Genomic DNA, 26,183 nt, shown 5'->3' on the forward strand with positions numbered 1-26,183 from the left:
TACAGCATGGAGCAAAGGGTTACAGAGTTGTGTCAGAATAACGTTTTTCAATCATAATTTACTGTAGATCTATCTAGGCGAGATTTTCGTTAATCATGTGATTTCATATCTATATAAACGCGTAAGTAATTATCTACAAGCCACTTTCAGCAACAATTAACGGAAGGAGGCATTAATAGATTTTAACAATAGTTAGTACATTACGTAACTATTTACGAACACCAAAATAGATGGAGAAGATTACACCAATAGTTTTCAACTTAACCTTTCTGGAATTAATAAGTATAGTATGAGGTATTGAAAGATGGACAAGTCGCGTTTTTGTTCCACTGATATGTCTGTACAATGTACGGATACAACTCTAATTTTAAGTAATGGTCCTGTACATTAGTTAATTATTGAATCGGAAACGATCCATTTTTATTCTCCCGGTTTTCTCTCTTTTAGTAGCGTAGTCCTTGACAATATATGCATATCTATTGCAAAGATTGAAAGGAAGGCCATTGCGCCGATAGGGAGTTTAGCTTCCTTTACTGTTTTTTTGCGAGCCTGTTCATTCAATTTCAATGGAATATGTCGGCTTCGCAATAATTTACAAATCCCATTAGTTATAATCGGATTACAATTAGACTCATAAAAGGACGCATCTATAAAGGTACTGTATATTGTGGGATTTTACTATAAATGTTACTCTACCTGTAAAAAACTACACAAATTCTATTTACACCCTCCGATCCTGAACCTTGATTTTTCCTCCACTCACTGAAGTCGTAACTTGTGATTCATGCTAAAAATCATCTTAGTAGTCTAAACAAAAAAAATTGCAATAAAGCGCTTGTATTTTTGATGTGATAGAAAGACATAAGAACGTAATATGGTATCTACTTAATTATGCTCTCCAGATTAAATATGTTAAGTATTTTAGTAAGCTTAAAATAAATGATACTTTAGAGTAAGCTAACGTATATTATCAATTAGATTTGTGATAGAAGCTTTACAGCACGATAAATTGATTAGAAGTAATTGATCTTAACACTCTTTTTCTCGCATATTGTCGCACGATTGCAGTATTGGATCACTTTTTTTGGATTACCTTTGATCATGCTTACGCTTTAATCTGATGTAGCATTTACATTACAATCAAACGTTAGGTGTCTGTTGTACTTGATCAAATTCAGATAGATAATTAGCCTACTGTAGATTTCGATTGATTATGATTATTTATCTATTATACATCTGATTGAATACTTAATTTTCACATGGTGACCAGAAACTTACTAATAGCAACGCTTTAATTTCATACTAGACAGATATCTACTTATAGTTGAGTTAGAGAGAATAATCAATTCTTTTCGTCTTTTTCTTTCCTTGTGTCATCATTAACTCTATTTTTATTGCTAAATATAGTATATTCTTAAAAATTAAACAGCATCTACGTTAGTCATGGTAACAACCGGAGTCATTTTTTTGTAGTACTGTAGTGCTTTCACAAACCGATATGCGTTACTGGACCTTCATACATATCTAATTCTAAAAGTTACTTCGTAAGATCAGGATAATTTTATGCAACGAACAGACAATATTACCTTTCACTAATATTTTTTACTTTATAATATTGTTTGCATGCACGAAATGTAAATTAATGTATCAATATGTTCACCTCATTGTTATCTAAATAACTGCTTATGTTTTCTCGCTTATTTTTTTCCTATTGGTAATATTTTCGAATCCATTTAATTAGTACTTATTAAAATGGAATCAGATGTCTTTTAACTAATATTGACACTATTTCACAGCCTGTTGTAATACCTATTGAGCTCAAACCTGATATATAAGTTTATACGCACTTGTGTCCTATCATGTAATTAAACTACACAGATTGACATACCGTACGTTCATGGATGGTATGGAAGCATTTCATGCTTTAATGAATGATATTATGAATTACTTTTAATGGTAGCCATTTGATGGCTTGACAATTTTTTGCGTTATCATTTTAAGATACAACTTATCAATAGTACAACAAAATTTAGACTTTTTTCGATTATTTACACTATCTGATGTCGTTACATTGCTAGTTAGAGTTGTAACCTTTAAATTCTTTTAAATTAAATAGTTCCTATCCTTTCTTTAGTGTCATTAATTGACCAGCAGGAATTGAGAATTCTCATAGTGTTTTTTTTAAATTAAGAAATTATGTTCTCTTATCATATTTTAACTTATTTTTAAGGTGTTAGACAAACCGATAGCGTAGAGTTTACACCTAAAGCTAGACCTCATAGAAGATTTCGGCGCTTTAATAGCGAGGATATTTTCAGCGATATGCTGAGCAGAAGCTATGATCCTGATCAATTTAACAACGTTATCGATGCAAGGCATAAATTTATTAGTGCAGAAAATACACCTCAAGGTGCTTCGACTCCAACAGCTCAAGAAACCCACAATAAAGAGCGTCGAAGAAGTATGCCGGCGCGTCCCGCTTTACTCAAAGGATTTAATTTCGGTGGTTTACATGAAACGCTAGAAGCAATTCGTAATAAATCCAGGTAGAAATTTTTATGTTCGTCAAACAAATGAATTACAAACTAACTGAATCAGTAAGGGCGCTTATTATATTGTAATCCATACTATCTGATGGCATGCTTCACTGATATGTATGCGTAATTTCTCAAATCAGGCCAGTATATATTCCTATGCACTATTATTTTATGATTAATGATATATAATTTTATATATAATTTATTCTTGAATTTGACAACCAGATTACAGATGATAATGTATCGTCATTAAACTATCTCTGTAGATGAAAACCGAATATTTGGTCGCTCTACAATTAACTATTACAATTCGAGTACCTAGCGCAGCACATAATTCTAATGAGTCACAAAATTCTTGTTTCTTTTAGCCCACGTCGCCTTTCACATGACACAACTCCTATCCATATCGGTGATGCAGAACCAAGTAGAGTATCAGTATCTGGGCTTAAATCGTGAGCAGTAATTAATCTCATAACGACTCTGATTGCTAGTTTATAGTTAGTAATAGCAAATATAGTGCATTTATTATATCATCATTTAATGTATACAGACCTGCCTTAGAAGAGTTACCGGATGGAGTCTTTGACTTTGTGGACGCAATGCCGTTTTTAATCGAAGCAACGGTACAAAAATTTAATTGTAAAATTGAATCTGAAATCTCATTACATAAATTGTAGATATTAGTAATAGATGATTCATTATTTCGGAGAAAGAATGGGAATAATAATTAAATATTGTAGTTTTGATAATCGGATGTGCGTCATAGAGAACTAACTTTCTTACAACAAACTGAATGCTGCTATAGAGAGAATTTAAGGAGAAGGTTGTTGCTGCAGTTGAACCACGCTTCGTTAAGAAGAAGGAAATGATCATCAAGTAAATTTACCATGCTATTGCTATCTTATGTAGATAGATGCAAGATAGTAAAATTAATTTTGATGCATATTTGAACGTAATCATGAAATATGTTTAGTATTCAGTAGTACTCAAAGTCTCACATCATATCAACTTGGTAATAATTCCGTCAATGCGTATGTTAATATAATATATGAATTTTGTGATTGTACAGGAAGGGAGATCTTGGCAAAGCGATATTTTTTGTAGCGCGCGGTTCGGTTGAAGGTATAATATTACTATATCGTTACTTTTCAATCCCATTAGTGAAATAATCCACGATGATATTTTTCAGTCATTTCGGACGATGGCGAAGTCATTTACGCAGAATTAGCGGAGGGTTCCTTTTTCGGAGAGATTGGTATAGACCGGTGTTTATATCGATAGTTATTATCAAGCATAAATTGTGTCAAATATCAAACTTACGTATACCTTATATTATTAGTATAACTCAAACTATTATTCGGCCTGTGTATTTAAGCTAATTTTCTCTATGTATATTACTTTGACACCTTTACTTTTAGCAATTATGTTCGATATGCCGCGTACCTGTTCTGTTCGAGCTAGCACGAAGTTAGTGAAGTATCTTAAAACAAAGATCGCTTTTAATGTTAAATAATACATTTATCTCAAATATACGGTATGAGAAGAAATACTAATTTCATATCAATAATTATTATTGTTTTGCAAAGCTGCATAATACTAGCTATAACCAGAGATAAATTTCGATCGCTATTGGAAGAAGATCCAAAGCTGAAAGATGTGTAAGTAATATCTGTCTGTTTATGCTGCAGTGTGTCGTATCTGTCCACTTAGTTTATAGACATGAATTAATAATAACAACTTTCGGGATGTTGTATCTCTAAATTATAGCGTAATGACTGAAGCAAGATCAAGATTACTTAAATTTAAAAGTCACCTAACTAAAGAGTCAGAGAATTTTGGTGGAGAGTTTGAAATTCCCTCAATCGCTGAAAGTTTAAAAAATGTAAATTTAATGTTTATTTTCGAACTTATGATGATGTATTTCATGCTGAACATTTTATACCCTTGTAGATACCTTTATTCGAAAACTGCGACCAAAAATTCCTGTATCAATTAGCTTTGCACATTAAACCAAGACTTGTCCAGGTAGATATGAAACACTATTTATGCAGCTGTTTTGACGTATCATTGTTACCTATAAAGCACTTTATATGCTGATAGTCTTGTTAAACATATTCCGAATAATAGGCCGGAGAAATTATAATAAGTAAAGGTGAAATCGGTCGAGAGATGTTTTTTCTAGTGAGAGGAATGGTAAAGGTAAGGCAATGTGGTCGATTACAGACTTTCTCAGGCATTACAACATAACGTTGTAAGGGCTAACCGTTAACTTTTTATCAAGATTTTAGATTCTGAAACTGTTGCATTAGATGTTCAGGTCAGGCAATACTTCAAAATTATAATTTAATTAAATACAATTAATTGATGTTTCATTGCTGAAGTGCTCGTGTAAATGTGTATGCATATTGTTATGTACTACTTTTTAGGCATCCGATAATAGTAATGTAGATAAAATATTGGAGGTGAGATTAGCATCTACGAACTTTATTTTGTTAGGTTATTGTGCTACGATACTGCATTATTGCTCTTATAATTTTAAAATAAATTTCTACGCTTTTTCATTCTTAGATAGCGTCTTAGAATCAGTTGTACTATTGTACTACTAGATGCTTATACTCATAAATTTTCTTATTAATCTATGCTGTTGTATGATACGTTACATTGTAGGCTGGTGCCTTCTTTGGAGAAGTAGCATTGCTCTATAAAGTTCCGCGTACGTCATCAGTACAAGGTAGAAAAGACCTTTCTGTTAAACTGCAAATAGCGTTAACTGTTACCTGTTACAGTACTCAATAGCATTATTTTCTTTTATTATATATAGCTCTTACTTCGTGCGATCTATTAAGTGTATCGAAAGAATTATTTGATACCGTCCTGATAGAACATCCAGAACTAGGAGAACAAATCCAGCAAGCTGTATGCTTGTAGATAATTTTATTGAAGATCGTGTTTTATTTTTATGCTTATATCTTACATGCGTAATACTATCGTACTTAGGGTCAACTACGATATGAAACAAGGCATTAAAATGGGTTTTCGAGCCAATAGAGATTCCGATAACTTCTATTCAAGTGTTGAATGTAATGTATATTTGATGCAATTTAAGTCGTAAAGCATTTCGTTTGTGAATGGTATCCAGTGGAAAGAAAGTGTACAAGCTGATTCGTAGAAATTTGAGAGCCGATGCACTCCTGCGAATTTCATTTTTAATTTGAAAGGTTAAATTCAATTTTCATGGTGAAAGTCGTAGCCGATGAAAAATCCTTTCCTGCTAAATATTGTCTCCTCGATGAAGTCATAGCAACGACTACCGCTTCTACTTTAATATCAAGGATGTTCAAATCAATCGTAATTCTTTGCCATAAACTAAATGTTTTTATAAATCCGTGATTAATAATGCAAAAGTAATGTATAAGATATTTTAATTTTTTGTAGTATCTGAAATTGCATACTTATATTTTTAGTTTAATTATTGTAGTAATAATAATTAATTAATCTGTTACGTGCATCGCTATGTTGTCTATATTGTGCTTCTATAAAACTATCATTAACATTTTCATCTATCGATAGAATTCTAGAAGATGGTAATTTTTTCGGTTTATTATAAATATCGTAGTTAAAGTTCTTTTCTTCGCATTATAATGTGCCACGATGAATAGAAAATTTTTCGGTATTAATATGATAATCATACAAGAAAGAGGTGCATCTGATGAGCAACAATTTATACGTCGAAAATGCGTGCGATATCCATTTTTTTTCACTTAATTTGTCAGGAAAGGTGTTAATATCGACATGTACGCGTATTTTGTCATTAATTACAGTAGTATATTTTAACCACCTCAATTTCAAAGAGATACAAATTGTCTTATTCCAAGATTGAAAAATTTTTTAAATTAACCTAAGCCAGTATTAATCTTAAATAAGTATATACTATATTCTATAGTATTACCATGATCATTAGATCAGTCTTGTTCGAGGGTTTGTGTTTGTAGACATATTCAAACGGAAGTGTTTCTCGACATTTTATTTCCAAATACCGAAGATAATTATCATCTGGTTAAGAATATCTAAAGTTAACAGTTTAAGTTGTTGAGTAGTTCTGTTAACGATTTTGCTAGTGCTGATCATAATGTAGTAATATTCACTTTTAATGACTTTTACAGTAGTACTGGACTTTAGATACCTGATTTTCAATTATAACTATTTGTTATATCTGTCGTATGATTTTATAAGGTAATACTGCTGTGATTTTTAGTTCAAAGTAGATTGGAATGAATGAAATGTTCTATAATTCTACATGCTACGTGTTGTAATCAAACCATGAATATCATATCCAATGGACATTGGCAATAATCACCTAGTTCTATAAAATGTCAAACGGCCTTGCTTGTTAAATAAAGCCCGCATATTCAAATCTGGAGATTTTGCCATTGATGTTGCTGCACACGAGAATACTTTTTATTTTAATGATAGATTTGAGTTAATATACAGTATCTAATTACGGAATTACGAATTAGCTATCGTTTTCACTGATCTGAGAGACCGCTTGCACCTGTATGGCATAGTGTTGATAAATACTCGCATAGAGCGATTATTAGAATAGTTATGACAATCTTATCATCTCAGTTGCAAATAGTGCACCGTACACAGACATTGTTATAAGCTGAGAAAATGTTATAAGGATATAACGAAAATATATAATACTGTACATGATTCCAAAAGTTTTACTGATTCTAGTAAGTGTATTACCGTAACGGCAATATATTTACTGTACATATCTAGATGTGTACGAAAGGCGCAATAATGTATTCCAATTCTGCAATTTACTTAACGATATGATAAGAAAAGCGTTATATAACAATCGAAGTCATTATGGCTGAGAAATAATAATCTGCTTTAAAAATTCAATTTTTCTATGATAAAGTACATCAAGTTTACGATTTCCAAGTATACGAACTTGCTCGGTATTAATCAATTAATTCCGTGTCGTTTTCTCTCCTAGGTAGATACAAAAATTTAGATAGAAATCGGTAGTATTCAGGCGTAACGTAATCCTGCATCTCTTGACCAGTAACCCATGCATAATCTTCAAGTTCTTCGGTATTTAGTACAATTTGTCCTTCGTTATAAAAAGTCTTATAAAAGAATACCTGGATAAGAAAAAAGAATAAAATGGCATGAAAATTTTATGCAGTATACTTGTATTGGATAATTTTCCTATTCCAGTTAGAGGAGATGTATTTAAGATAGGAGTTTACTGTAGGTAGGAAATATCGCCTACTTTATCATATTAGTTCTAAGTTGGAAGATACTTCATATAGTTCATAAACTATGAAGCAAAAATGAACATTTCTAACCTTAGCACCAACGTGATCGCTTTGATAGTCTTTATGAAATTTATAAGTGTAGAGTGCAGACGGTGCGTTACTCAGAAATTTTACTGTTAACTGTTCGCCACATTCTTCTTTTAATTCACGTTCCGCAGTCTAATAACATTGTCATTTTGCAATAGTTCGTTATTCTATACGCATAATACTGTAGCCGTAAGACTAGAGTCTAAAATATGCTCTATATAGACTTTAGTAGCAAATAGAAAACAACGCTATAAGTAACATTTATCGATGAAATCCTTTAACCTGTCGTAGTGACTCCTCTCCTTCATGTTGCCCTTGCGGCATTTGCCATGCATGTTGATGGCGTGATTTCTTAACTAATAAATAAAGACTCTCGGCTAATTTACGATCTAGGCTTTTCCTATCATCCTCTTCATCAGCCTGAGTTGTCCGACTAGCAGCTTGAAACGATTTCGCTTCTTCTTCTAACTCTTGTAACTCTGATTCAATTTCTTCTCTAGCCTAATGAATACATCAAGGTGGATCAGCAAACTACAAAGACAGTTGTAAGATTATTCCCTATCTGATTGAGCTAGTTATCAATATGCATCGTGGTCGTAAAATAATGATTGTAGAATGTATTTAGCAAAACTATGCCAAGAGGAATTTACTTTGCTTGCTTACCAATTCTTGTAACTCTTTGGATTTCATTCCAGAATCAAGCGCCTTTAGCCTATCTAAAGAAGCTGCCTTACGGTTCTTTAAATCAATTTCGTAGTCGGAAATTACACTTTTTTCTTCTTCGATAGTATTAAATAATTCTACAAGTGAAATTGACCATCATTATCATACTATTGCACCATCAGACTGCAAGTGTATTTCTATGACGGTCCAGTTACACTAGCTAATAAGCGTTATGAATGCAAAGTTGATGGCGTCTTACCTTGAACTCGAGTCTCCAGTGAGTTTGTTGATGAGGAAATTACAGGTAAACGCTCAACACAGATCGCACTTACCAATCGCCAATTTTGCTGTAAAGATGATTTCCCCTTGACTTTGGGTTGCAATTGTTGATTGCTCTTCAAGCCAGTGGTGCTTAAACGATTTCCTGCACGATTGCAATGCAAAAGCAACTTATGCTGACACTACTCATCATTTTAAAACAGATACACATATCGAAGTTAAATTCCTATCCTGCACATATCATTTCCATTCATTACCTAGAATACCCATAAAAGCAGCTCTCAATGGGCTAGGCTTTAGCCGTCTACTAATGCAAGAATAACATTGACTTGTAGCCATCTTGGCAGTGGAAGAGTTGCCTTGCTGAGCTAGGAGAACATGCGCTTTGCTGGAAGACTGATGCTACTGTCGGACGTGGCCCATTTTCATACTGAATGATGAATTTTTCTTTCTTTACGTTACAGTATCGCGCCAGTACTCTAGTTTGGTCTATAGCACTGCGCACTCTCAAATCCAATTAGATTGTGCAGTCTAAAATATCACCTCTCATATTGCAATGAACTGGTATTTTATTGTGCTGTAAGAGAAAAACAAGTTTAGAAGGTGACTACTATTTTGCACAGTAGTCAAGGACTATTAGTCGAAGTCTTTGTTACAGTACTTGAACTGTCCACTGTATCGTTCTCACCAAGGGTTTGATTGATGTTACTGATCCATTTGGACGCTGTAAGAACAATAGTACAGTATAGATTAAATGGCCTGAATACGTAGCACTATAGTGATCAACCCATCGTCTTCAAGAGTCTACCTCCATGGTGGCAACGCGATATTAATAACGAAAGTTCGTCTGGCTTAATTAAATTACCTTAGCTAGCGCAAAATGAACACAGACAAACTGTAAAACTTGTTTAACTACTTGTTATTACCTTAACTCAAGCATTTATCAAACAGCCAAGCTGTAGACTTAAGTCTTTGTACTTATCATTGAATCTCACTAAGATTAGATAGGGATCCATCCCTTGCTATCTTATAGATTGGCTACCTTGGCAACGAGTGGGAAGTTCTGCAAATTATGAACGCAGACAAACTGTAAAACTTGTTTAACTACTTGTTATTACCTTAACTCAAGCATTTATCAAACAGCCAGGCTGTAGACTTAAGTCTTTGTACTTATCATTGAATCTCACTAAGATTAGATAGGGATCCATCCCTTGCTATCTTATAGATTGGCTACCTTGGCAACGAGTGGGAAGTTCTGCAAATTATGAACGCAGACAAACTGTAAAACTTGTTCAACTACTTGTTATTACCTTAACTCAAGCATTTATCAAACAGCCAGGCTGTAGACTTAAGTCTTTGTACTTATCATTGAATCTCACTAAGATTAGATAGGGATCCATCCCTTGCTATCTTATAGATTGGCTACCTTGGCAACGAGTGGGAAGTTCTGCAAATTATTATATCATCAGTCATCCAATGATCTTATCAATCTGAATGGAGTAACTGGCTATAGCATATTGTGATAAAATAGCGAATAATCTGGTGTTAGGAATTGACGCGCATTTGTTTTCATTCATCAAATAATATGCAAGCTAGATTTGCAAGAAATGTTTAGGATAGGCACCTGTGATATTAATTAGCACCAATATTGGAAATTTGAATCGCTATCATATTATACGAGTAATAATCTACAATTGTTCAGCAACATGGCAGGCAAAGATGCAATCGTTTGTAGATTTAAGAATCCGCTTATAGTCAAAATAGACACCCATGACAATCTTAAATCGGGTTGTTCCGTTATTGAAGTGAACTTTCCACATTCAAAACCACTACAGGTATGTACTGAAATGGAAAGAAATGATAGTCTTAAATAGTCGTATACACAACATATACATTACAAATATTAACTAAACTTGTGAATATGACGATATTGCATGCCGTATTTAATTAACTTTAATGTACGCGTATGCATATACATTATTTAGGATAACTCGTTTATCGTGAAATACCTCAGATAAGCTTTTCTCCAGGGTTTTCTCGTTGCCCCATTCGTAAAGATTTAAAATTGTGTCTGTTTATATTACGCTATGCAACAACGGAAAACTGCGGAGAAAAATCTATCTGAGGAAAAATAAATTACCCTAACGCATATTCGTATAACCCATGTAGTCTATGACTATATCATTGAAGTTAGTTATCAATGTATAATAGATGTAGATGCAAATGGCTTTATTCTGTAATAAAACAGAATTTTAGATGTAAAACTTATGTTGTAGAGATTACAAACGATCCAAACAGAATGCAACTATACGTATCATGAATAGCCATAGCAGCTGCAAAAGACTCAGCCATTATTGTAACTTTTGATGTTCTTTATTTAATATTAGCTAGGGAAAATTCAGTTTTCCAATAATTACTCCGCATATTTGACTATTAAAGCTCAATTTAAAGAAACAAGCGACGAATCAGGTACCTAAGAAGTATTATATATTAATATTTCGACTGTACGATGTGATCATTCTCGATGCTAGATTCTTATTTTTAAGAATCAAGACACTCTACCTATTGCTAAATGTTCCAATTCGATAGATGATGAACTTCTCATTTACTTGAAGCGTTTTCGTATAATAAATCATCTTATGCATTATGTTAGTTTATAATAAATAAGGAATTATAAGATTGTCATCATAGCCTCGATTAATAGCCTCGTTATCTTCTAATTATCTCGATTTAGCAGCAATCAAGAACACAAGAAAATGGATCACTTTAATTAAGAACAAACAACTAATGCCAAACGTACATTGCGATGTATCCGGACGAGATCATTTTACCATTACGAGAGAAGAGGCTAGTAAAGCTATCGTTGTAATCCTACGTCATTTTATATATAAAATGATAGCGTTAGGCTTGCATAAAAATGCCATCACGTTATTACTGTAGTAATGATATCATAACTCGATATTGGATATAAATGAAAGTAACGTTTACTTAAAGCAAGTAAAGTTTATTCTATTGTAACATAGTTTGATCATTATCCAACTCGATTTTAGATGCTAGAAAAACCTGACAACATCTTGTATATGAGACTTATACTGAGGCAACCGTCACCAATATGGTTACAATTTTCAATCGAAAATATTAAATTATCGCCAAAAAACGATTCGGTAATACGAAAATCTGTCTTTCTTTAGAAATTGAGTTACTTACGATAATGCATGCATACTGAAGATTAAGCCAGTAACAAAATAGGATATCCGCTTGATGCTTTGTCATTTACTGTATTTATGAAAAAATTGTATAACCCGTTTAAAGTTGTATATCAATTGATGTTGGTGATCATACGCATATAAATTGTCTCCTTAATTCATTAATCTATTTCGGTTGAATTAGGAAGGTACAAGTAAAGAAGGCAATCGTGACGTGCACCTACCAAGCAGAAATACTACAGTAACAAAGAATGCATCATCATCCGTGAGTCAATTGAAAAAGGATCAACCTTTGTTATGTATCGTTAAATTACTGATTATATTGTTTCAACATTGAACAGGTATATCCTGACCCAACAAAAATTGCTTCAAGTTTGCAAAATCTATGGGCTTTAATGTATTCTAAGCGAACTGGAGCACCTCCACCCTTTCTAAAAAAATTGGAGGTTGGTGTTTGCAAAGTTGGAGCTGTTGTAATCATGATAACGTATTACCTTTTTTTGATTTCATATTGAATAGGTCGATGGATCGTATGAAGTTAGCACGCTATCTTATACGTGATTGAATCTTTGAAGGGATTACATGAAGCTAGCACGTTATCATATAGGTAACGAATCAAATAAGGTTCATTTTCTCAATTGAAAACTTGGTTAGCATCTGCACGTTAAATTACATCTCTGCTTGTGTCACTGTGGGCTGTAGTATACAGTAGTATATTTATTTATGTCAGGATCAACTATTTTGGGCCAAATGAATTTGAGAATATTGAATATGTCCTTAACAATATTTGCATATGTAAAGTTCTTGTTTGTATATGTTATGTGATACGTATGATGGCATTGATTATACTGTATATGTAGAATAACTGGATAGTTGGAGAATACTAGAAATTCAGTGGTCAAGATGGTAATAGTAATTTATATGTACTGTAAATGATAATACTGTAATTAATGAAAGAATGAATAGTTTACGCCCATCGGTTTTTACCTCTGCTACGAATTCATCTCCGCATCTGCATGTTCAGTTGTCAACTAATAGTGGGACTGCCTAAATGTCATACTTAAATTATTCACTTATGATCGATTTATAAAGTTGTTATTAGAAAAATAAATAATTTCACTCCATATTATCGACTTTTTTAACTTTAAAGATGTAGACTGCCGCTTTGTTCACCTAGATCGAAGACTGAGCTACTTTTAGCAATATAGGGCTTGAATAAAATTAATTCATAAGGGGTCATTTTACTTGAATTACGTTTACTATCTTTGCTCCATGTGCTGAAAATTTTATTCACTAAATAAGTGCTTCGTTCCCGTACAGATCACTGCTGTGCTAGGATTCCTGGTTCTGCACAGAGATAGAAAAAATATCCAAATTTATCGAATAATTATATAATTGAACAATCACGCCAACTCTCCCTTAGTAATACTTGTAGCGGTCCAATACTATTGTCTTCATGTCTATACGATAATTTTAAAGCATTTCATGTGAGTGTGTCGATTTATCAACTTTCTCCAAGCTTTGCAATCCTTGGTATAGTCATGACTGATTGATATATCTGCTCCGGTCAACTTCAGTGAGTCTGTACTCTGTTACAGTTATCGGAGGTTACTACCTTGGGAGTCTGTTCCAAGTATTTCAAGAAAGACATGTATCCATCCTAGTGAACATCAGTATTCATCATCAGCCCCTCCGTTAACAAATTATACTCATTTAAAGCCTGATAGTAACTCAAGATGTATTTCAAAGGAAAGCCAATACCGAGAGGGCTGCTTATGTTATGTCAGATTGTAATTAGGGCATAGGGCAAGATGGATGCTATTTCATCAGGTAAGTACGAGCACTTTTTTTAAATCCCTTATCTAGGGCAACCGATTGAATCATTGCATTGATCCAATCTCGGATCAACATCAATATGCGATTGGCCTACATTACATGTAGAAAATACAGTACAGTAGTTTTGTATTTTTCTACCTGTACATGATGAAATATAAGAGAGTCATCTATTGATATTGATCTAGTGGATTTAATACATGGAATTGTTAAGATCTTCAGCTAAGTGTAGTAGTGTAGCAGGAGACTATTACTTGGTCATTACAAGAATATAGGGGTTGTTTCTTTGGTTAGGCCTTTTTCAATCTGGACGACCATACAAAACGCATTGTTGCTCATTTTCACTGCAGTCTACTGCACGACAGCGATACCTTAACTGCATTTTCCTTCTGGTCTTGCATAGCATCGATTCCTAGAAGAATAACCTAGACTGGACACTTCTTTAGGCAGACAGGCATTTGCGAGGATCTACCACTTGATTATGATAGTACTCTATCGTAGTATGCAGACAGTCGATTTTGAATTGGTTGATTTTTTGTACATAAAGTAATATTACATTGTATTCTATTGCCTGTTACTAAAGTCTGCTTGGAATCAGTCACTGTCGATCATTCATGTTATTTAAATGAATTTATACGAGTGACTTATTCAACAGATACAGCAGATCCATCGTGAATTCCATCGTGAATCATTCTTTTTGGCCATTTTGAGTGGCATTGAAAAGTCCGTCCACCCGAGGAAAAGTGTCCTTCCAGTAGTCCAAGTCCAATTCTTGTCGACAGCAAGTTGGTTGGCTACAGCAGAGTGTACAATATTGCCTGTTACTAAAGTTTGCTTGGAATCAGTCACTTTCGATCATTCATGTTATTCAAATGAGTTTATACGAGTGATTTATTCAACAGACACAGCAGATCCGTCGTGAATCATTCTTTTTGGCCATTTGGAGTGGCATTTAGTTTGAAAAATCCGTCCATCCGAGGAAAAAATGTCCTTCCAGTAGTCCAAGTCTAACTCTTGTCTACAGCAAGTTGGTTGGCTACAGTAGAGTGTACAATGATAGTCATTGGGTATAGCAAAATGACTGGAAAAAAAGTTGGTTGGTCCAATTTTACCCGGTGAACAATTTAGAGACGAATCGGAGTGACATGGCTAGACCAGTAGAACTACTCATGTAGGACCATTGAGTAGATTAGACTAGCGCTAACGCTACTCTCTACTACTAGGATCAGTATGCCATCCAACGGGTTATCCTCGCATCGTATCGACTCTACCCAGTCAGATGGTCGAGTGTACTTAGTGACTAATAGCGATCACAATAGCCCACCGTACGGTGATAGAAAAGCTGTTCAACCATCGCGACCGCACTGGATCAGCCAGAGGGGATTTAGCCATGGCGTTATATTAAAGATTTCCTTTGCAGCTTTTTGTGCAGACCAGCTGGAGTCGATGCAAAAGTTTGCTGTCTCTTTTTCCTGTAGTTGCCATTGGATTGCTTTAATTGATCCTAGTGGGTAGTATAGCTATCAAAGTCAGTCCTTTTCTGTCTATTTTCCTTCTGGAAGCAATTGGTCTTGAGTAACAGCATTGGACAACATCGTCGAGGGTTGAGCTGGCGTTTGCATCCATTAGCGTTGTAGGCAAGGTAGGAAGAAATTACATCCATCGCTTTGCTATTTTACCTCCATGTTGGATTTGCTTTTCGTCTTCTACCTGTGATTGCCACCATTCATAATAGAATACGTAGAGTAGCTTGGAATATTGACGATTGATTCATTACAGGTCAAAATTAATCCCAACTGGTGTAACGTTCGTCTCTTCTTCAAGCGAGAGGGAAAGGGGCTCTCTTCTCTCTCGTTGCCTTCTGCCAAAATTAGACATAGCTCATCCATTGGAATTCATGAAGGACAATCACATCAATCCACTTGGTTGCATACTTGAATTGTCTATTGCCTTCTGCTTTCCTTGCATCATTCATTCTCACATTGACTCTTGTGACTTGGTGATTGATTGTGCATGCTGATGGATTCTTCCTGCTGAATAAACGTTTGTATTGATCATTTTCAAGCCAACCAGCTGGAGAGATTGGTGTCGACGTATGCTTGTAAATGACAATTTGCATTGGTGACAGTGCAGTGCATCCTATAGCCAATTATCACTCAACTTGGTAGCAGTTTATTCCACAAGCTTCAATTTCAACTCTTGATTGGATTCTATTTTCCTCCTTGATTCGACATCCATTCAACGCTTGTTGTTTATCCAAATTATCCATCTCGATCTCTTGCACAAACTCATGCAAAGCTAATATAAGGACTTCATCATGTCTGCTGGCATCATGCAGCATGAATCGGAAGCAGTCCGTATCCAAGTTGTAGTAAGTCTTTTCTTTCTCATTCAATTACTATCACAAACACAAAATTGCATTATTTCAAGGACTTGATCGACCTTGGCTTCATCATGTTGATCGTAGTAGCTAGTTAGACAAGTTCGTGTGGTAGTACACATGAGAATCCACAACTGGATAAAGATTTTCAATATTGACAAGGATACAGCTTGTTACTTTACATTCATTTCATCCAAGACATTCTTTAAGCGTGATAACTTTTAGACAGTACTTTGCACTTTGCTACCTTCCATTTCATTTCATTTCATGTCGAAGAACCACCACTCTTCAAGCGTATACCATACCAATCCAATCTCTGTCGTCTGCACTAGAAGGAAACTACCCTCACGACATTTTCCTAGTAGAACAAGCATCGAGTTGGCTACATGACACTCGTTTCATGTCCAAATAGCATTTTTTAAGTGTATACGCTATGACAAATCCAACTCCAATTCGTCATCTACGCCTAGTTTAGGGGTTAAACGACGTCAAGAGAGCTTGCAATAACACAATCATGACGATGGAGTTGGCAACTTTACACTCTTATCATTGACCCCAGTAGTAGGATTAAAGCAGTGATTAAAATAATACTATATCAAAATTTAACGTAAATTGATCTCTAACTAAACCCATAGCATAGCGATATTAAGTGAGATTAATCTAGATTTCATCTTCATTCAATTCATTAATGACGCTGATCAATGAACTTATTGATAGCATCCAAATTTTCCATTGATTCACTATTTGAAATCAGTTTGACAAGGGATATCGCCGTCATTTTATTTTGCTATTGCAATTTTATCCAAGTTTTTCGTATAGATGATGACCACAATATGAAGAGCAATAAGCATCAAAGACTTGATTTTTACTTATACTTCTTCATTTTGTAGTTTTTTCTATTGTTAACTTTATGATTTATTGCCTTGGATAGGCATGATCAAGTTAAATCAATGTAGATGTTTAATGGGATAATCAGATTTGTTGAATCACTGTCTTTTTTTTTGAACCAATCTATTTGTAGTACGAAGATCAACAACATGTGGAAATACGAGCGTTTGCTGTTGATCCATCGATTACATCGTATAATAACCTCAAATTTCTCTTGATGGGCGCTTTCAAGCTGCAATGGTAAGTCTTCCTCTAGATCTATATCATGACTATTCTACGCGTAGATCAACAATGGCGGCAGCGCCATTGGATTTAACCACATTGAGTCGAACAACGACAATAGCTCATTGCTAGTCTAGTCCGCCAAAAAGGGTTAAGCTATCGCGTCTTGACATTGAATAACTTGGAAGAAACTGGAGGGGAAAGAACAAATCACGATGATAAAAGTGGACCTAATCCTTCCGATGGAAAGGTTCCTTATTTACCTTATTTGCTTTCTTCCCATCCAAAAGCAATCGATGATAGTTAAGTGAAGCAAAATGGTGCCCGACATCCCTCAATTATTCTTCACATGAGGGTAACATTTGCTTTCACATTTGTATCGGCTGAATAAACGTTACTATATCTAATTATTGATACACTATCCAAGAGACAATTAACCATTGGAAAACATCATTGAATCCTGATGAAAAGGCCAGTTGACAACCTATTCTATCCGGTTACACACTTATTTGTTTTACATTAAATGGTAAGGAAAGAAAATAGACAAAAAAAAGAAAAAAATTCATGCGTATGTCTACGCATTGTGTCGTTGCATGAACTTGATGAATTGTATTGATAGCAGTCTTCTTTTCAAAATTGCCCATGGGTTAATCATGAGCCTTTCATTGATGATTTCATCGTGAGTTTGGCTATAGCTTGAGTTATTTTTAAATTGTAATGTCATCCATGGAAAATATTCCGACAGGCGCCAGACTGTCGATGAATAGTACAGTAGTATCAGAGCGAAGATGATCATACACTATGGCCTGCTGGTATTTTCGATTTGCCTTATGGTTTATCAAACTTAAACAACATAGCCGAAATCAACAGTTTCATTTGAAAACAATAAAGCAGTCTTGTAATACCACAATTTAAATGATCAATTTCCATCATTTTGATGCGATTATAATTTCCTTACTAGCCCACTATATAAAGTGCTAGGCTACTCTTGCGAATGAGCTGTACTGTATCGTATCTTCGTCTAGTAATTTCTTAACCTAAAGTCAATTATTTGCTCTATTTCATTCTATAGCAATCTATCCGATTAGTATTACCATCCTAGAAGATGATTGCCGATACTTTATTCACGAAAGCTATACACACTATTAGATTAGCCGTTAACTTTTAAGAGATGAAATGGTGAATACAAGATTGCTTGCGATTATATTTTCATAATTAATCGGTACATCATCGCCTAGCAATCGTAACAGAATACGGATTAAATTTATAATTATCCCTAGTTATTTCCAGTTAACTGTACGTCATCATCAAGCAATCGATTGGAACTATTTGCAATGCACTCCTTTCCATGGTATAGCAATCTATTTCAGTTTTTACTCGCTAAGATGATTACCAATACTTTTTTATTCAATGAACTTTATACGATTAGGTAGCCGTTGACTTTGAAGAGATTAAATAGAGAATACAAGATTGCTGGCGATTATGTCTGCTAATTAATCGTCATATGATTAATCGCCTAGCAATCTATCGAAGTACGAATTAAAATTATCATCCCTTGTTATTCCCCGTTAAGTATACGGTACTACATTTTATTAACTAAAGTTGATTGAACTACAGTATATACGATTAGATAGCCGTTATCCTTAAGAAATAAAATGAAATGGTAGCCGTTGACTTTGAAGAGATGAAATGAAGAATACAAGATTGCTCTCGATTATGTCTGCTAATTAAATCGTCATATAATCGCCTAGCAATCTATCGAAGTACGAATTAAAATTATCTGCCTTTGTTATTTCCCGTTAAGTATACGGTACTACATTTCATTAACGAAAGTTAATTGAACTACAGTATATACGATTAGATAGTCGTTATCCTTTTAAAATAAAATGGAGAATACAAGATTGTTGGCGACAATGTTTAATAGTTATGATTAATCGGTACATAATCGCCTAACAATCTATTCAAGGAAAAGATTAAAACCATCCTTTATAATTTCCAGTTACTGTACATGATTATGGAGCAGCGCTGCTCGAGTATTCCTTTCATGATAGAATTTACTGTCGTTGCTATCTTCTCTTCCTTTTCTGAGATTTTCGATCAGAACTGTTTTTCATTCATAAGAAATTATTAAAATCTAAAATATCAAACTTGCTGGCTATTATTTTCAGTTAACTGTACGAAATCATCTAGCAATCCATTGTTTCGATCTGATGGTTCAGGATTGAAACAGTTCTGAACCATTAAAAAATATCTTTTACGTGTACTAACTATCATCTGTAAACTCATGCTTTCACTAATAATGCGATGCAGCCGTCAATTAGCTTAAATTGTTTAGGCAAGAATTCTACCGTGTGTATATCAATCTCCTTTAGTAATAATCTTTTAATGAAAATCAAAAACAAATACAACTGTTTATTAAGTAATATATTTGCGATATCCAAAGCTGTTCAAATTGTTTATTGATTGCATAATCAGTGTGCCGTCATAGAACAGTACATGCATTGGCAATTGGTACAACTTCAACTTTAAATCATTATATAGCATTTACCCCTGTTTTAACAACCTCTAATAGAATAAGATTGCTATTGCAATGGGACCTTATGTGGATATCCGATGCGAATTTTAACCCTTTGAATGAATCCATTTCTCTGAAGACAAAACATCTGTACCCTAGTCAAATTTTTTCAAGACGACTAGACGTGCATCTGCCAGAATATTTAATTTTTGACATTTCTAAGATTACAGTTGGATATTTTGGATTAACTATAGCATTCTACTTTAGCTACAGCTGTAAAATATTTTAAAAATGAATTAATTAATTAATTCATGGTATTGCTTTGTAATGTGCTATCATTTCTCTGTAGCAGAAAGGAGAGTATAAGTATAATCATTTTATTCATGGCAATCGTTAACATAGCCTTCCAATGAGCTATTATTTTACTATTAGCGTAGAAGAGGGCATAAATGCAATTACTTTATTCATGGCAATCTTTAACAGAGCATTTCGATTAACGATCGTGTTTAATACCTGAATTGATGATTGTATTATCAACTCATTGACAGCAATGTGAATTTATTCGTCTATTCAATCTTTTAGCATCTTTGCTATCACTTACCTATCACGTAGTGCTACAAGTCTCGATAGTCAAATTTACCTGGCGCTTAATTCCGATTGGGACTTAGACGAGGCTTTCCAAAATGCCTCAGATCCGATATTACAGTTAAGAGTCACTAAAATAAAACTTGAAGGTAAGACTTATTGTCAATGCATTTCAACTTTTACTTCTATAGACTTATAGGCGTCCTAATTCTTTGTAGCCGGCCAGCTTATCATTAAAAATGAATAATAGTGTAATCATACTCGAAGATTACGTAATAGTTATCAATTAGTGTTTGATGGTTAACGTAATTGATTACCGTACTAGAATGGCATGAATCAGTACTTGTACCTACTCTAATCATACAAATTAACATGTCAACAAATTGTAAAGTTGCGATAAATGCATCACACATTATGATACCTAACTGACACTTGCTAGCGGAAATAGCATGTTCACTTGACATGGATCTAATCGCAAGTCGTAATCATTGTTACATATAACTGCAGCGCAAATGCTCGAGTTGAGTTGTTGCTTAACTATTTCACTATATCTTAATACTTACTTACCTGCATGTATGGCACTTTGCTAGTAAATTATACAGATACATATACACAGTAATCTTTGATTAGTAAACAATTGATTCAGTGCTTAGCTACTGTAGTTTAATCAAGTTCCTACAGTATGCCACAAACTTCATAAATAAAATTGTATATAATATCAATACTGCAGATATAATTCTGTTAAAATAAGTACATGCGAGATATAAAACATGTGTACGCCATATATCAATTTAGCTTCTGCTTCCCTGAAGAAATTTCATAACTTATAGTTCATAAAAATCTTAAACAAGACATACTGATAACTTACTACCCATACCAATGTACACTGTACATCATATTAAGCCTGTGACTAATTATTTTCTCAATCTGATAGACGATGAAATTAATCTTGAGGACGACATAGTACAACGTGGAATTCCATCAGTGAACAATAAAATCGTTACTAAAACAACTAAAACAAAAGCTATATCAAAACATATTTCAGTCCCATTTAAACATACCATTAAAAATCATATTAGTAAGAGATGGTCAAGGTTAACTTCAGCATTCAACGATTCTATTCGCCATTCTCCAGTTACTATGGCCGAATGGCAGGCCTTTCTTGATGAGGAAGGACAGTTATTACGGTCACGAGCTGAAGACCTAAGAATGCGCGTATTCAATGGAGGAGTAGAGCCCAATGCTAGACAAATTATATGGCCTCACTTATTAAGTGTATTTCCAGCTGAAATGACCGAAGATGATCGTTCGACTTATTTAGTAGTTAAGGGGAGAGAATATGCAAGGATGAAGCTGAGGTGGCAAGGTTTACCTCCAGAGAAAACAGCGGATATCACGAGTATGATCATGAAAGATGTTTTGCGAACAGATCGCTCTTATCCTTACTTTGCTGTTGAGAGTAATCATCCTAACCTACTAAAATTATTTAACATCCTGGCAACATACGCATTTACCTATCCAGAAATTTCATATTGTCAGGTATGTTCTACCACATTTGTACTACATGTTGTATGCATAAAATTTTTTCGAAAACATTGAACTATAACCAATTTTAATAATCAGTCGTTCGTATATCTATCAGGGTATGAGTGATCTCGCTGCCCCATTGTTAGTTACTATGACTGACGAAGCTACTACGTTTTGGTGTTTCAACGCGCTCATGTCAAGAATGAAAGTTAACTTCTCATCAGATGGTTCTGCTATGATGACTAAATTTGAGCACCTATCGCAATTGCTGGACAGATGGGACCCAGAATTTTGCAAGTATCTTAAAGATTGTGGTGCTGGAGACATGTTTTTTTGCTATCGTTGGATATTATTAGATTTAAAACGTGAATTTTCGTTCAATGACGCCTTAAGATTATATGAAATTATTTGGTCTACACTTCCACATAATTCACTAGGAGGGCTGCCCAGGCCACTTTCGGCACCTAGGTTAAATCGATCATGTAGCAATCCGGGAACTCTAGATAGCAAATCTGATGCCAATTGTAATGACAACAGTGAAGCACCAGCAACTTATTATAGCCACTATGGTTACGGTAGTCCTTTTGTCTTATTCTTGTGTCTGTCTATACTTTTACAACATCGTGATCACATCATGCGTAACCAGATGGATCATAATACCATGGCGATGTACTTTGACCGGCTAGTGAGGAAGCACGACCTTAACAAAGTTGTAATTAAAGCTCGGTTGCTATTTTCTGACTTTTTACGAACTGAGCTCGCTCCTGAAAGTGATCCAGAAACAGCGACTCCTGGGGATTATGAAGGTGTTGACTCCAGTATAAGCTGTTAATTAATTGAACTAGTAGTATTTAGGCTTTCGATAGTCAAAAATTATTTGAGTCTAGACACCGCTTCGGATGTTCTCTGGTGTTGAATAAGAACGCCTAGACATCATTTCGAAATTAAGCCAATTTATTTTTCATCTATGCAAAGTCTGGAAATGGGCTACATTTAAAAGGAACCAATTTCTGCATTTATCACGCTATTTTTAAAACACATTTATCTGATTGCTAACTCGTATTTGCATCAAACCTATTTATTACAAGAATAAGTTCTTTCCAAACTCTTATTATTGAATGATTGTAATAACAAAGTAAAATACCTAAACATTTTATAATATCAACGGTTTTATTTTCGCAAATTAATAGATTGCATTAGATATTTAAATTGTGAATTAGGCATTGTTTCATGCATAATTTTCGCAGCCAAAGCTGGCAAATGCTATTAAATTCATTATGTTGACATGTACATGCTAAAGAGTGTTATAATGATTAAATTGCTAAATTATTCAAAGTACTCAATATTTAAAGACTCAGATATGAATGTAATTTTATTACATTCTTTGTTTTGCTATGCTTTACAGTACTGTTTCGTACTCCAATCGCTATTTAAGATAAACGCTTTATATATTGCACATCTAACCAGTAATAGGATCTTATAATAATATCTACAAGCCTTACGGGTAATATACATTTTTCCGTGGTTGTAACGATATTCATTTTGTATTCGTTAGCTTTATAAATCTATCCGTACTAATACTATTTGTGAATGATAGGCAGTTTAAAAAAATAGAATAGAAAAGGATGTTGTAAAAACAATTCTTGCAGATGCAGCTTATAAATTATCTCTTAATAAAATCATTTACTCGTCTGTGATAAGCAAATAGCCAATGAAATTCTAACCTTTATTAAATGATTTAAAAGTATGATAAGAGAATTAGTTATACCTTTTAATGCGTAGCATATATATCACCGTATACACTGTATCCACATTAGAATTTTGAAAATTGAAATTTAAAATTTTAAGTTAAGAAAGGAAATAGTAATCTTAAGAGATAACGATAAATTGCTATTTTTATCTACCACATCAGTCTATTCGCTCCTGAATTACACTCTACCAAATTACTATCCATTCTAATACAAGCACAATATGGTCTTAGTACTGTAAATTATGACTAACTTTAACTTAGCTAACAATCTATCAAGATATCTGGTTATCTTATAAATTAATAATTCTATCCACTACGTTGATTCTCTATCAACAAGCGATATATTTTGGTAAATACTATAATTTCTTTCATTTTTACACCATGCCATTATGTTTATTCTGATCCCAATTCGGCTAATACTATATAGACACTACATATGGCTATGGTTTAATTGTAAATAAATCGCAATTATGATTAAGCATTGTATAAAGATCCACATTAGACCTTCTGAAAGTTGCCGTAATTTTCCATATTTACTTAAAATTACTTATCGAAAACTCTACTTTTTTCAATAGCGGTATTTAACGATTGGTTTCTAGTCATTCCACACTGACCTAAATGCTAAAAAACATCATTCGATAATAATTACGTAAGAAATTTTTCCAAGTCTTTGTTAGATCGGTGTTAATCTAATCCGATGTAGTATCTATCATTTTTAATTAACTAATGTATAAACTGATAGTCCATGATCTACAAATATTGTTACACAGCTATTTGCAGAAAATATTCTACTGCGGTAATAAATTGACTGTGAATCATGGCAAGTTTTATTAAGCTAGAAAAATACCACTACATAGGTTTGTGAGATCAATACCTGAGAAAATTTTTGACTTTTGGCATGATATTGAGTTGGCATAGTGTGGACAGTAGGAGGATGAGATCTGTAGTCAAGAAATACTTCCAATCAACTATTCTGTAGACGATTTTTTGCATAGAATGCAATACTGACTATAGATTAATATTAAATTTCCTTACCCGACTTGGCTGGATGTAGTCCTATACATTGGATGTTGAGGCTTTGCGGTATATCCTTTAAACCATTCTATTTAAATTAGAGCTATATTTTAGGTGATACTAGTACACCACTGTTATGAAATGGATTTTATCCTGTTAATTAAAGTTAGTTTCTTTAAACAGTATATATATATATATATATATACATGTTTATATAATTGTGTAGTATTTATTTGCGTTAAAGAACTAGTGCTAGGAGAATATGTGACATTAAACTTTTACTTGCTATAATAATTTCTTGGAATAGATTAATTCCAGTAAATAAACTGTATGACTAAAACTTATAACATATTATCTCATAAACGTATTAAAGTTTTTGCCACTATTTAAAGAATGATTAAAAACTTGAATGGAATAAAAACGTAGTAACCGTTAAGATTTTTCTTGTGATGAACTCTATCGTAACTGATGGTGGAGCAAATTACACTAAACTACGTCAGATTTTTGTTTAATCGATTTCTATACTATGCGATTTCAATCAGAAAATTTGATCGCCTAATATTTGATTAAATTGAACATACCTCCACCATCAGAGGACTTATCTAATGATACTGTAGGTATGTCAGTAACTTCTCGCTGGCATGTAAATATGGGATTGCCCGAGGTAGAAACTGGGTTTTTTCTGTCGATTGCTGTTTAAAAAATAAAATTTAAAAATTACTAAGGATATTGCAGACTCATACCAGGGTTATTAAAACGTTCAGGTAGCTTGCTTGTACGATAAAACTCGCTGGTCGTAGCACCTTCTTTAATTAATTGAGGCTTACCCTAGTTAAGAGAAAAAAATTTTCTTTAATTTATTTAGAAAGATTTTTATTACAATAACTTAATTTTTATAAAGATTTCTATTTCAGCCGCATTGAAATTTAACAAGTAACATTAAATTGCGTAATATAATTCTTGTTAGATATTAAAAATAATACTCTCTAGTCTCGACATTCTATGTAAATGTCTCGTATTTTATTCGGATTTTACCTGATTTATGTCTTCGCTCCCTTGATCAGCCATATTTTACCGCGTCTTGTTTCAATAATATTACAGTACTTATTAATTAAAGCTTCTTAGATAAAATGATTTGATTTTAAATGATCTTGCTTAAAAACTCCTACACAATATCTTCCTGTTCGATAGAATGCAGCAAAGCTACAGACTATTTATCACAACTTTTCTTTGCCAATCTTGTCCGTTACGAAGGAATAAAGTAATGGGCAGCAGCTTTTGTAAGCGTATGCTATCAATTTTTACGAACTCAATAGCTTACGATTACTATACATCTGCAATATATATAGAAATGATATATGGTATCTATGCGACTTTATGTATCATAATGTACACCATATAGATACAATAATAAGTACAGTACGGTACTC

The 26,183-nt window shown here is 33.6% G+C and overlaps 4 protein-coding genes across 4 annotated transcripts; 3 read left to right on the forward strand and 1 right to left on the reverse strand.

Annotated features, from left to right (window-relative positions):
- Positions 1-304: 304 nt before the first annotated feature.
- On the forward strand, positions 305-5,465 carry TRIADDRAFT_55492 (uncharacterized protein; the record flags this gene model as incomplete). The annotated part of the gene is made up of 16 exons (XM_002111415.1): positions 305-347; positions 2,231-2,546; positions 2,906-2,989; positions 3,088-3,160; positions 3,343-3,413; positions 3,607-3,659; positions 3,727-3,792; positions 3,956-4,004; positions 4,124-4,195; positions 4,305-4,419; positions 4,488-4,562; positions 4,665-4,736; positions 4,819-4,854; positions 4,964-4,999; positions 5,205-5,268; positions 5,359-5,465. The coding sequence occupies 16 exons, from the start codon at positions 305-307 to the stop codon at positions 5,463-5,465; spliced, it is 1,332 nt and encodes a 443-aa protein (XP_002111451.1).
- A 2,039-nt stretch (positions 5,466-7,504) lies between these two features.
- Positions 7,505-9,172, reverse strand: TRIADDRAFT_55493 (uncharacterized protein; the record flags this gene model as incomplete). The annotated part of the gene is made up of 6 exons (XM_002111917.1): positions 7,505-7,687; positions 7,895-8,023; positions 8,174-8,392; positions 8,555-8,691; positions 8,814-8,978; positions 9,091-9,172. The coding sequence occupies 6 exons, from the start codon at positions 9,170-9,172 to the stop codon at positions 7,505-7,507; spliced, it is 915 nt and encodes a 304-aa protein (XP_002111953.1).
- Positions 9,173-10,463: 1,291 nt separating this feature from the next.
- TRIADDRAFT_63845 (expressed hypothetical protein) lies at positions 10,464-12,600 on the forward strand (the record flags this gene model as incomplete). Its single annotated transcript, XM_002111416.1, has 7 exons — positions 10,464-10,668; positions 11,221-11,302; positions 11,568-11,680; positions 11,884-11,997; positions 12,224-12,304; positions 12,381-12,485; positions 12,559-12,600. Exons 1-7 carry the CDS (start codon positions 10,540-10,542, stop codon positions 12,598-12,600), a joined length of 666 nt encoding a protein of 221 aa, XP_002111452.1. The 5' UTR covers positions 10,464-10,539.
- A 3,589-nt stretch (positions 12,601-16,189) lies between these two features.
- On the forward strand, positions 16,190-22,821 carry TRIADDRAFT_55495 (uncharacterized protein; the record flags this gene model as incomplete). Its single annotated transcript, XM_002111417.1, has 5 exons — positions 16,190-16,243; positions 17,274-17,380; positions 20,460-20,611; positions 21,397-22,001; positions 22,105-22,821. 5 exons carry the CDS (start codon positions 16,190-16,192, stop codon positions 22,819-22,821), a joined length of 1,635 nt encoding a protein of 544 aa, XP_002111453.1.
- Between the last annotated feature and the right edge of the window lie 3,362 nt (positions 22,822-26,183).

The sequence above is a fragment of the Trichoplax adhaerens genome, genomic scaffold, assembly GCF_000150275.1.
Source record: "Trichoplax adhaerens TRIADscaffold_4 genomic scaffold, whole genome shotgun sequence".
Lineage (NCBI taxonomy): Eukaryota > Metazoa > Placozoa > Uniplacotomia > Trichoplacea > Trichoplacidae > Trichoplax > Trichoplax adhaerens.